General features: G+C 58.2%; 1 protein-coding gene across 1 annotated transcript; it reads left to right on the forward strand.

The window, feature by feature from the left end:
- Nucleotides 1–4: 4 nt before the first annotated feature.
- On the forward strand, nt 5–11,921 carry AARS2 (alanyl-tRNA synthetase 2, mitochondrial; the record flags this gene model as incomplete). The annotated part of the gene is made up of 22 exons (XM_005861018.2): nt 5–121; nt 1,237–1,428; nt 2,045–2,190; nt 2,409–2,576; nt 3,148–3,292; nt 4,821–4,966; nt 5,171–5,279; nt 5,603–5,641; nt 5,728–5,839; nt 6,267–6,400; nt 6,867–7,011; nt 7,263–7,435; nt 7,601–7,714; nt 7,811–7,951; nt 8,856–8,993; nt 9,088–9,197; nt 9,342–9,450; nt 9,715–9,837; nt 10,098–10,208; nt 10,753–10,836; nt 10,922–11,032; nt 11,400–11,921. Coding segments are annotated over 22 exons (2,832 nt in total), but the record flags the coding sequence as incomplete, so codon positions are not given.
- Between the last annotated feature and the right edge of the window lie 229 nt (nt 11,922–12,150).

Raw genomic sequence — 12,150 nt, forward strand, 5'->3', positions numbered from 1 at the left:
CGTCCGTGACGCCTTCCTGAGCTTCTTCCGGGACCGCCATGGCCACCGACTCGTGCCGTCCGCGTCCGTGCGGCCCCGCGGCGACCCCAGCTTACTCTTCGTCAACGCCGGCATGAACCAGGTTGGGGCGGGGCTTGTGCTTTTCCGCGAGAGAAAGGCGCTACGGGATTGGGCAAAAGAGGCAAGAGGCGGAGCTCATAGCTCTTGGAACGGAGGGCGGTGGGTGGGCCAGGCGATCGCGGGCGCGAGTTAGGGTTGGGGGAAGACTCGACCTGGGAGCTTGTGGTTTGGGATTGAGTTTAGGCCCAGGAATGGTGGGTGTGGAGTCCCACGGGGGCAGATGGTGGGGGAAGTCTGGCTTCATTTATTCTTTCAATAAAGATAATATTCGTTGCGTGGATGTGGTGTGGAGCACGTGCCCTGTGCTAGAATATGTTCTCCAAGCCCTTGACCTTGAGCGCTGCTTACCCTCCCCAGACTTGTTTGTCCTCATCTGTAAAATGGGTGGGAGGTGGGGGGAGGGGGAGTTGGTTAACTTTAGAGCAGTGGTTCTCAGCCTTCCTAATGCCGCGACCCTTTAATACAGCTCCTCATGTGGTGGTGACCCCCAACCATAAAATTATTTTCGTTGCTACTTCATACCTGTAATGTTGCTACTGTTATGAATTGTCATGTAAATATCTGATATGCAGGATGTATTTTCATTGTTACAAATTGAACATAATTAAAGCATAGTGATTAATCACAAAAACGATATGTAATTATATATGTGTTTTCTGATGGTCTTAGGCGACTCCTGTGAAAGGGTCGTTCGACCCCCAAAGGGGTCGCGACCCACAGGTTGAGAACCGCTGCTTTAGAGGCTATGCCCAGGGCCCTGTGGTCTGTTTTGTACCCTGGAAGCTATTGGCTGTGGTTGACGAAGCTGAGATGGAGGATGCAGCCATTCATTGTCCCATTTCCAGCCACCAACACATTCCTCCTCCTTTTTTCTTGCCTATTTTACTAGCAGAAGATCTGTTTCATGATTTATTTACCCCTTGTCTGCCCTTTCCTCCCCTCCACACACACACATAACACACAAGAGATGGGTACCCCTAGGCTCCCAGGTTGCCCCCCTGGCCGAGACCACACTGCACTTTGGGTGCACAGTCAGCCATCTCTGTCCTCACTCCCCATATTTCTGTTCTCATGAGGGACTTGGCTCTCCCTCTCCCCCTTCTTCACGTGTTCCAGTTCAAGCCAATCTTCCTGGGCACCGTGGACCCACGGAGCGAGATGGCAGGCTTCCGACGTGTGGCCAACAGCCAGAAATGTGTGAGGGCCGGAGGAAGCCACAACGACCTGGAGGACGTGGGCCGAGACCTTTCCCATCACACCTTCTTTGAGATGCTTGGCAACTGGGCATTTGGGGGTGAATATTTTAAGGTGAGTCTCCAGGACGTCCTGGAGTTCGGGAAGGGTCAGCATTCAACCAAGAAGGGGGTGAAGGTTAGTCCTCTCTCCACTCCTGGAGTCTGCTTAGGCAGGGCCTCATGCCAGACACAGAGGCAAAGTGCGGCATGCACATGCGTAAGAGGACTGTGTCTCATTTCTCTAATTGGATTGTAAGCCCCTTGATGGCCAGGACTGTGCCCCCTGCGTGATGGCTGATCAATCGTTGTTGTATGAATAAACAGACAGTAACACTAAAATGCATGAGTTCCAGATCATCCCAGGCTAGTGTGGTTAGAGGATTTCATGGAGAAGGTGAGACTTGAAAGAAAGGAGGATTTGGAAGCTTTCTGGGCAGGAAAAAACTCAACGTTGGTCATGGCTTGTTTTAGAAACAAGGTGGACAGTGGAAATGGTTTTGTCTCAAGCTGAGGGCTGCACTCATGTGGCTGGATTGACGCTCTAGTGGGGCTTTCTTCTCACCCATCTTCCTCTTCCCCGCCCCTGTGGATTTCCACTGCAGGAGGAGGCTTGCAGCATGGCCTGGGAATTCTAGTGGGGCTTTCTTCTCACCCATCTTCCCCCCCCACCCTGTGGGTTTCCACTGCAGGAGGAGGCTTGCAGCATGGCCTGGGAACTGCTCACTCAGGTCTATGGGATCCCTGAGGACAGGCTATGGGTCTCCTACTTTGGTGGTGACCCCAAGGCAGGGCTGGACCCAGACCTGGAGAGCAGGGACATCTGGCTCAGCTTAGGGTAAGTTCACCCTCCCTCATGTCCACTCCTGGGGGGCAGGAGGCCTGGAAAATAGAGACTGTCCGCATAGGCCTTTCGAGTCCCCGCATATCCCAGGAGACCCTGGGGGCAGTCCTGTTCCTCCTCTTGCTGAGCTTGATGGAGAGGCGCTCATGGCAAAGAGGGTCCAGCTTTGGGGTTTATCTGTCTCCCTACCACCCACCTGGCTTTCTTTCCAGGGTCCCTGCCAGCCATGTGCTTTCCTTTGGGCCACAAGAGAACTTCTGGGAGATGGGGGACACTGGCCCTTGTGGGCCCTGTACCGAGATCCACTATGACCTGGCTGGAGGGATGGGTGCCCCCCAGCTGGTGGAGCTTTGGAATCTGGTCTTCATGCAGCACAACAGGTAATGGGGTGCTGAAGCAGGAGGGAAATCCCTGGCTGGAAGTGGAAAAGTGGCAGTCAGGAGACTTTGATCCGTTTCTTATAAAAGCACACACTTAAACGGCACTTACTACGTGCCAGGCACATTTCTAAACACTTTTCAGATAATAACTGATTTAATCCTAGTCTTGGCCCATAACAGTTTAAGCTAGTCACTGCTGCCCTCTGGCCTCTGCTCTCTTATCACATGATAGTGGCACTTGATGATCTCTAAGATTTTCTTCCAGCCTTGACATGCCTCTTTCTAAGGGCAAATAATTCTGTCCCAGAAAGGGGATGTCGGGGTCCAGGCCAGGGCCCAAGGGTCAGGGGGTAGTGGTGAGGGTGAAGGTCACCCTTTATGAGAAGGGACTGGACCCAAGGCCATCATCCCATTATCGTCTGTGTTTATGATGGGGTGGGGGATTATACTGCATCTGGTTCCTCCCTCTCTCAGCCCCCTTAGACCCCTCCTCATTCCTCTATGCCACTTGAGCCTCACATCTGTCTGTAATCCTGTGCGGAGCCTCACCTTGTTCACCTTCCCTGGCCAGAGAGGCAGATGGAAGTCTGCAGCCCCTGCCCCAGCGGCATGTGGACACGGGAATGGGCCTGGAAAGGCTGGTAGCTGTGCTGCAAGGCAGACGCTCCACCTACGACACTGACCTCTTTTCCCCGCTGCTCAACGCTATACACCAGGTGAGCCTGCCTCTTGCCTTCCAGAAGCTTCTGGCCTGCTCGCCAGTGCTTTTGGAATCTGGTCTTCATGCAGCACAAGAGGTAATGGAGTGCGGAAGTAGGAGGAAACCCCTGACTGGAAGTGAAAAGGTGGCAGTCAGGAGACGGGGCAGCTGTACTTCTAGGAGTTGGCTGGCAGTGGGGGTGGCCAGCCGTGTGTCTGTCACCCTGCAGCAGGCCAGCTCAGACTTGTTCACATCACAGCTCAGCAAGGTCCCAAGGAGAGCAGAAGCACACAGGGCTCTTGAGGCCTGAGAAGCAGGAGGAAACCCCTGACTGGAAGTGAAAAGGTGGCAGTCAGGAGACGGGGCAGCTGTACTTCTAGGAGTTGGCTGGCAGTGGGGGTGGCCAGCCGTGTGTCTGTCACCCTGCAGCAGGCCAGCTCAGACTTGTTCACATCACAGCTCAGCAAGGTCCCAAGGAGAGCAGAAGCACACAGGGCTCTTGAGGCCTGGGCTCAGAACAGCGTCCATATTCTCTTGACCAAAGCAAGTCACAGGCTGGCCCAGATTCGAGAGATGGAGAAACAGACTCTCTGTCTTGATGGGAAGCAGCTGTAAAGTCACATTGCAAAGCGGCACGCTCACAGAAAAAGGAAGGATCCTGGCCATTTTTGCAAACAGGCGACCCCGGAGAGGAAAGCTAGGGTCCAATCTCACGGGACCTGGAAGTCCCAGGTAGGGATTTTATTCTGAGTGTAGTGAGCAGGGCTCTAAGGCAGGGGGGGAGCATGCTCTGACACTTAAAAGACCACTCCTGTTTCTATGTGGAGGATGAGCTGGAGGGAGGCAGGAGCAGAAGCTGAGAAACCAATTGGGAGGCGATTTCATAGTCCAGGGAAGGGAGAGTAGGGCATGGCTTAGGCTGGTCATCATGAAAGTGGAGGAAAGTAGATTGATTTGCGAGATCTCATGGAGGGAGAAGCTAAGGCCGCACTGATGGAGTGGGTAGGGAGGGAAAGAAATGGCTGGCTCCCAAGTGTTTGACAAGCAATGAGGTGAACGGCAGGACTGTGTATTGAGGAGGGCAGCTTGGGGAAGACATGGGTCTGGTGCTGCACGAATCTAGCACTCTGCTCTGGAGCACATGTCCACACAGCTCCCACCGTCCCGCCTGCCCCCTAAAGCCCGTGGAGGCAGGTGTGGGCCATGGAGAGCACCTGTGGTCAGACAGGCCTGGCTCAAAGCTCAGGGCTGCTCCTGGGCATTTGTGTGGCGCTTAGGTCCTCTGGGCCTCTGTTTCCTCTGACATCGAGGATAGTAATACCTCCCAGAACAGGGTGTTTGGGTAGAAATTCAGTAAATGATCACACCTGTGGTATGGTTAGTGTGAATGTGGGCCCCGTGAGGCCAGTGTCTGAGTCCCGTTCATCTTTGAAGCTTCTTCATCCTGGCTATTCCAGATGTAGTCCACTTTAGGGGTTTGAAGAGCATCCCACCTGGGCCAGGTCGGGCAGGGCAGCAGCCATGCCTCCTCTCCTGCTTTCCAGGGTTGCGGGGCCCCCCCTTACTCGGGCCGGGTAGGGGCGGCAGACGAGGGCCGCATAGATATGGCGTACCGCGTGGTGGCTGATCACATTCGCACACTCAGTGTCTGCATCGCCGATGGCGTCTCCCCCGGAATGTCGGGCGCCCCGTGAGTCTGGAAGGACTGCAGAGAGGGGCAGGTGCAGCTGGGGCTTGCAGGGGAGGGAGGGAACAGAGGTGGGTCAGGTTGAGATGGCAGGAGGAGCCGGAGAAGGGTTTTGGGGTGGGAGCACACGCTGGGCCTGGCCCTCCCCAATCTCCAAACCACTGACCAGCGGCTGTGGGGGTTCACATCTGGCTTTGAACCCTCTAGGCTGGTTCTTCGTCGGATCCTCCGTCGAGCCGTGCGGTTCTCTACGGAGGTCTTGCGGGCACCACCTGGCTTCCTGGGCAGCCTGGTACCGGTAGTGGTGGAGACACTGGTAAGGACACAGCTTCCTCACTCCTCTGGGCCTCCCAGGCACTCGGGGAGCCTGCCGCCCCAGCATCCTGTCAGCAGCTGAGAAAGCTGCCGTTGCTTACAAAAGCAGGGAGCCTTCAGGCTGCTGAACCTTTGGCCGTGGGACTCCCTCTGCCTGTGTCCCCACCCCACAGGGAAACGGACTCCCCGTGTGGGTCCCTCCCCAGTCCATCAGCCTGTCTGAGCCTCTGGAACAGGTGTCCTCAGGGAGGCCCAGGGGCGGAGGGGGAGGGTGTCTGGTTGCCTTTCCCTCTCACACTTCCTCAGCCCTGTTACCTCCTCCAGGGAGACACTTACCCAGAGCTGCAGAAGAACTCGGCCCAGGTACTGGACTCAGGTGGGGGAGGGCTGGGCTGACCAGAGAGTGGTAGAGAGGCTCTCCCTCCATCTCTGTCATGCCCGCCGTTCAGATAGCCAACCTGGTGTCGGAGGACGAGGCAGCCTTCCTGGCCTCCCTGCAGCGGGGTCGGCGGATCATCGATCGGACCCTGCGGCGCCTGGGACCTTCTGATGTGTTCCCTGGTGAGTGGGGTGCCTCGCCAAGGCGTGAGCCGGGGCAGGCGAGGAGGGAGCTCTGGGCCAGGCCTGTGCCTCGCATCTTCCCCTCCTCCTCCCATGTCCCCCAGCCTGTGCTCCTCCAACACCCAGACTTCTCTGTGGTGGGAGCACCACCCTGCTTCTCCTCTTTTCTCCATTTCCTCACTGCCCCTGCTCCTGCCTCAGTCTCTGCCTCCCTCCTCCTCTGACATGGTTGCCAAGGGAACCCAGCTCTGGCCTTGGAGCCCGAAGCCTGAAGGTGACCCGTGTCCTGGGCCAACCCAGTGTGAGGAGAGGGTACTTGTGCTTGGCACCTGGTGTGATTGGAAAAGCCCTGGCCCTTCTCCCTCACTTCTCCCCCTCCGTCTATCCTGCCCCTCCCCGCTCAAAACCCCGTCTTCCTTCCAAAAAGCCGATGTGGCCTGGTCCTTGTCAATGTCTGGTGACCTGGGGCTCCCACTGGACCTGGTAGAGCTGATGCTGGAGGAGAAAGGGGTGCAGCTGGACTCTGCTGGGCTGGCGCGGCTGGCCGAGGAGGAGGCCCAGGTACGGGCTGGGGCACCCCCACCAGGGTTCTGTTGGGACAGTCAGCCATTCCCCAGCCCGGAGTCCCTGGGGAGGGCTGCAGCTATTGAAGGAAGAGGAGGCTGAGCTAGGCACTGTCCTTCACCTCGGGCCCCTCCCCAGCCCCTGGAAAGGCACACTAGTGCAGTGGGCTGAACAAGAGCGGGGGAAAGGGGAAGGAGGCGGGGGAAGGCCAGCACATGTCCTGGGAGGCGCCTACAGGGGCAGAATTCGGTGAGGGAGGCCTGATCCTTAGACCCCGCAGGATGGGTGGTTCACCAGCCAACCCAGGGTCTCCAGCACCAGCCAAGCCCTGAGCACTTATTCCAGAGGGGGCCGCAGGGTGCACAGAGCCGATGGCAGGGACAGGGCTCTTCGGAGGCTCAAGTCCCATTGCACTCTCCATGCAGCCCTTCTATCCATACACATACCCATGCCTGTCCTGCAGCACCGGGCCCGGCAGGCTGAGCCAGCTGAGGAGCAGGGACTGCGGCTCAACATCCATGCGCTGGGGGAGCTGCAGCGCCGAGGGCTGCCCCCAACTGATGACAGCCCCAAGTACAACTACTGCCTTCGACCCAGTGGGGGTTATGGTGAGAGCCTGGGCCGAGCGGTGGCCATAGGCTTGCCTGACCTTGATTGGGAGGGACAGGCAGATGGTTGCCCTGTGCATTCCCCAGGGACCACCAGGGGTCGCTGTGTCCCTGACCAGGGCTTGGACCCTATCCCCCATTTCCAACCCCTCTCCTCCAGCTAGGTGCCTGTTGGCTTCAAGTGAGGCACAGACCCACCTGTATGTCTCAAACCCCTGCCTAGCTCTGATAACCACTTTTTGCCCTGGCAGAGTTTGGCACCTGCGAGGCCCAGGTGCTCCAGCTGTATACAGAGGACGGAACAGCCGTGGCCTCCGTGGGGGAAGGCCAGCGCTGTGGCATCCTCTTAGACAGAACCAACTTCTACGCTGAACAGGGGGGTCAGGCTTCAGACCGAGGTTACCTGGTGCGGGTGGGGCAGCAGGTGAGCTCCCCCCGCCCCCGCCCCTCCCACCACCACCACATACACACACACAGGATAACTTCTGCAGGAGGCAGACCTGAGCCAGAAAGGGAGCCAAGGGGGTGTTGGGGGGGGGGGGGGACTCCAGGCAGTCACTATAGCCCCTTGGCCTCTGACCTTCCCCAGGATGTGCTGTTCCCGGTTGCCCGGGCCCAGGTCTGCGGAGGCTTCATCCTGCATGAGGCTGTGGCCCCTGAGTGCCTGAAGGTGGGGGATGCGGTGCAGCTGCACGTGGATAAGGTAAGGACCCCACCCCTGCTGCTCTTGATATCCTGCAGCTCCTTTACTCTCCACCCCCCACTCTCACCCAGACGCCGGGTGACAAAAGTGTTTCAGTCCTGGCGTCTAGGCTGCATGGAGAAGCACACGGCCATCCACCTGCTAAACTGGGCGCTGCGGCAGGCCCTGGGCCCTGGCACAGAGCAGCGAGGCTCCCATCTCAGTCCCGAGCGGCTGCGCTTTGACGTGGCCACCCAGGTGAGCAGGGCACAGAGAGACAGGCTTCAAGTGAGGTGACAGGCTCAGAGTGAGAAAGGCTGGTGGGGTGGGGAGTCTGGCCAGTCCGAGGGCCTGGTCTCCCTGTCATTCAGTCACTATAGGAACCTGAGTGGGTGTCATCCCATCAGGCTCCTCCAGCACACAGGGGATGTGGAGTCCTCCCTTTACCCCAGCCACCCATCTCCCTGTTCCTGCTGTCACCCAAGCCATGCTTGCACAGGCGCTGCTCTCTCCCTTCTCTGCCACCTGTTCCCTCCTCTCCTTGTATATCTGGCTCAATACTCCCTCCAGGAAGCAGGCACTGACTAAATCCTATTCCACTGACTACTCCTTGCTCCTGCATCTCCCCCATCCTATACTTCTTTTCAACTAGGTTGCCTCTTGTCACAAGCTCCCTGAGTACAGAGCCTCCATTTTCTGTTTTAATCCTCACTTGATGATATGTTTATTGATTTTAGAGAGAGGAAAGGGGAGAGAGAGAGAAATAAACATCAATGTGAGAAACATCGATCATTTGCCTCCCCTATGTGCCCCAACCTGGGATGGAACCCGAAACATAGGTATGTGCCCTGACCAGGAATCGAACCCGCTGACTTTGTGGTGTACGGGATGATGCTCCAACGAACTAGCCATCTAGCTGGGGCTCCATCAACTTTTAATGCCTAATGAAAGGCCTGCAGCTTTCAATAGGCCCGACTCCCAGGTAGCTTTCTAAGGACAAGAATTGTTTGCTCCACAAGTGTTTATTGAGCACCTACTAGGTGCTAGCCACTGTTCTAGAGCGTAGGGTAGTTCAATGGACAGTGAAGGCTGCTTCATGCATCAGTTGCAGGCATGGGGCTGACTGCCTGTCGGTCTGTCCGTTTCCCTCCCACCCCACCAGGCCCCGCTGACCCCAGAGCAGCTCCAGGCAGTGGAGAGCACTGTGCAGGAGGCTGTGCGGCAGGACGAGGCCGTGTACATGGAGGAGGTAGCCCTGGCACACACTGCCCATGTCCCTGGCCTGCGCTGCCTGGATGAGGTGAGTTGGGGGAGCTCCCTTGGTGGAGATCACCTTCTCCCGCCACCCCTCCCCCCACAGGCCAGTTAGCAGACCTGTCCCCTCCCACCCACAGGTGTACCCAGACCCAGTGCGGGTGGTGTCAGTGGGGGTGCCCGTGGCCCCGGCACTGGACCCAGCTTCTCAGGCTGCACTGCAGACTTCTGTGGAGCTGTGCTGTGGGACGTGAGTCACCCTGCCTGCCTGCCCTGGCCTGGAGCTGGGTCCTCACCCTTGGTCTTCGGAGCTGCCAACTCCTGGTTTGGAGCTCAGGCTGCTCTTCTCTTCCATAATCCCCCCTGACTTCTTCCTCCCTCCCTCTGCCCACAGGCACTTGCTGCGCACAGGGGCTGTAGGAGACCTGGTCATCGTTGGGGAGCGCCAGCTCACCAAGGGCACCACCCGCCTGCTGGCCATCACTGGGGAGCAGGCCCAGCAGGTCGGGCACGCCAGCAGGGCCCAGAAGGCGGCTGAGTGTGCATGGGGCAGGGGACACGCAGCTGATGCGCTCAGGCTGGGGGATGCCCAGCAGCAGAACCAGTGCTCCTACATGTGCACTGCTGACAGCTGGCAGCTGGCGTGATCATTTGGTGCCTTGATTGGTCCTGATGGTTAAATATTTCTAATTTGGCCTTGAGCAGCAATAGGTTGAGAGCTTTGAAAGTAAGCCAACAGCCCTGACCATCCTGTTCCCTCCCTGCAGGCCCGAGAAGTGGGCCAGAGCCTGGCCCAGGAGGTGGAAGCAGCCACAGAGCGGCTGAGTCGGGGCAGCCGGGACGTGGTGGAGGCCCAGCAGCTGTCCAAGGACATGGGACGACTCACCGATGTGAGGGTCATGCCCACCATGGAGCTGCCCACATGCCCATGCACACCCCATCCCTACCCGTGTCCTTGCCCTATGCCCTTCCCCATGCCTCTCTGGACCCTTCCAGCCTCTCCCCAGCATTCCCAGGGAATGCCTGGATGATTTTCTGCAGGGTGGAGTCGAGGGGGCGGGGGGTGGTCTCTTCCCTGGCCCTGCTGGTCCCAGCCTCAGAGGCTGTGGCTCAGGGAGGGGTGAGGATGATGTCCTGCTTCTGGCTGTAGGCTGTGGACACCGCTGTGATGCCCCAGTGGCAGCGGCGGGAGCTGCAGGCCACACTGAAGGTGCTGCAGCGGCGCGCCAACACTGCGATCCGGAAGCTGGAAATAAGGCAGGTAGGAGGGGGTTTGGCTGCACCCATCAGGGCGGATTCCAGGCACACCCAACAGGGGCCAGAGACACTAGTATGAACTGGCACGGGGGTGGTGTCAGCTCCCTCTCCTGCCAGCTGGGCACCGTTACCAGACCCCTACTTCTCTGCCAAGCCAGGTCTCCCCAGCTCCCAAGCCTGGCTCAGGCTCTCCCTCCGGGAAGCTGACTGGCGGCTCCATTCAGCCCTGATTACTCCTTGACTGCATTCCCCTTCCCCCTGCCCCCTCTCCATCTGTACTCCAGCCTTAGTCCTCTCACCTTCAGCGACCTATTTGTCGGGGCCTGGAGCTCAGATGAAAGGGAGGAGGTGAGGGAGGAGAGGAAGGACACAGGTGGGACCCAAAAGGAGGCCATTCCAGGCAGAACCCCTGGCCCCTCTGTTCAAAGCTAAAGCCTTTGCTGGGGGAAGAGGGCGGGGGGAAGGGAAGGGACTTCTGGACGGGGGTTCAGTTCAGAAAGAGCCAGTTGCCTTCCAGCCTGACCTGTGCTGTCCCTCCCGCCTCCCAGGCTGCCCAGAAAGCACAGGAGCTGCTGCAGCGGCACCCAGAGGGGTCCCTGATCGTGGACACTGTTTCCACTGAGTCCCTCTCAGTGAGTATTGGGGTTGGGGGTGTCCTGACAGGGAGGTAGCTGGGAGTCTGGGGCTACGGGTCACCACCTGCCCTCCCTTGTCCAGGTGCTGGTGAAGGTGGTCCGGCAGCTGTGTGAGCAGGTGCCCAGCACGTCCGTGCTACTACTCAGCCCCCAGCCCCTGGGGCATGTGCTGTGTGCCTGCCAGGTGGCCCAGGTGAGCCAAGTGGGAGAGCAGCCCCCACCCGCCCATCTCCTGGTCCAGCCGCTGATTCCCCTCCTTTTGTTCCTCTCAGACCAGGGAGCCAGGGCTGGGTAGAGGTGCTCTATGAGGACACCCCAAGACATAGATACGGCCATCTTCTTGTCCCTAATGACCACACATCCCCACTAGAGAGGGTACCACCTCACTCCTCCTCCACACACATTCCCAACCCAACCCTCGCCTGTCTTCACCCCATTCCCCCCATGAGACTGTCTGGGGAGGCGGAGCTAATCGCTGTGACTCACTCTCAAGGGTACATTGAGTGATGGTGGCAGGGAGGGCCCCTCGGCATTGCTGCCCCTTCTGTTTCCGTCCCCAGAGTGCCACGCCAGCTTTCACAGCAGAGGCCTGGGCACTGGCTGTGTGCAGCCACATGGGAGGCAAGGCCTGGGGCTCCCGAGTGGTGGCCCAGGGCACCGGAAGCACTGCTGACCTGGAAGCTGCGCTCAGAACAGCCCGAGCCTATGCCCTCAACCAGCTCTGAGCCAGGGACTCACACAGACTAGAGACAGCTACATGTAGCAAGAGTCGGATGAAACTTCCTGAGGAGCCCGGAAGGAACCAGCAGAACCTCCCTGGAGGCTGAGGGGAGGGCTGGAGACTGGAGGCTCAGCAGCTGAGCTGAGAGGGCCACCCTGGGCTGGGTCCTCCCTGGACACAGGAAATGTGGGCTGGCGAAGGCAGAAGTGAACCCAGAGACACCAAACTAGGTGAATGCGGAAACACGGGCTGCCCTGGCTGTGACTGCTCATTAAAAAGTATTTCCCAGCCCTCCCAGCGTGGCTCAGGGGTTGAATTTCAACCTATGAACCAAGAGGGCACAGTTTGATTCCTGGTCAGGGCACATGCCCAGGTTACAGGCTCTGTCCCCCGGATGGAACGTGCAGGAGGCAGCCGATCAATGATTCTCTTCCATTGATGTTTCTCTCTCTCCCACTCCCTTCTTCCCTAAAATCAATAAAAATATATTTTTTACTCCCTTCTTCCCTAAAATCAATAAAAAATATATATTTTTTAAAAAGTATTTCCCAGAGGAGAGGAAGTTCCAGAAGGTTCTTTTGCTTAAAAAA

This window comes from Myotis brandtii, unplaced genomic scaffold (genome assembly GCF_000412655.1).
Source record: "Myotis brandtii unplaced genomic scaffold, ASM41265v1 scaffold143, whole genome shotgun sequence".
NCBI classification, from domain to species: domain Eukaryota; kingdom Metazoa; phylum Chordata; class Mammalia; order Chiroptera; family Vespertilionidae; genus Myotis; species Myotis brandtii.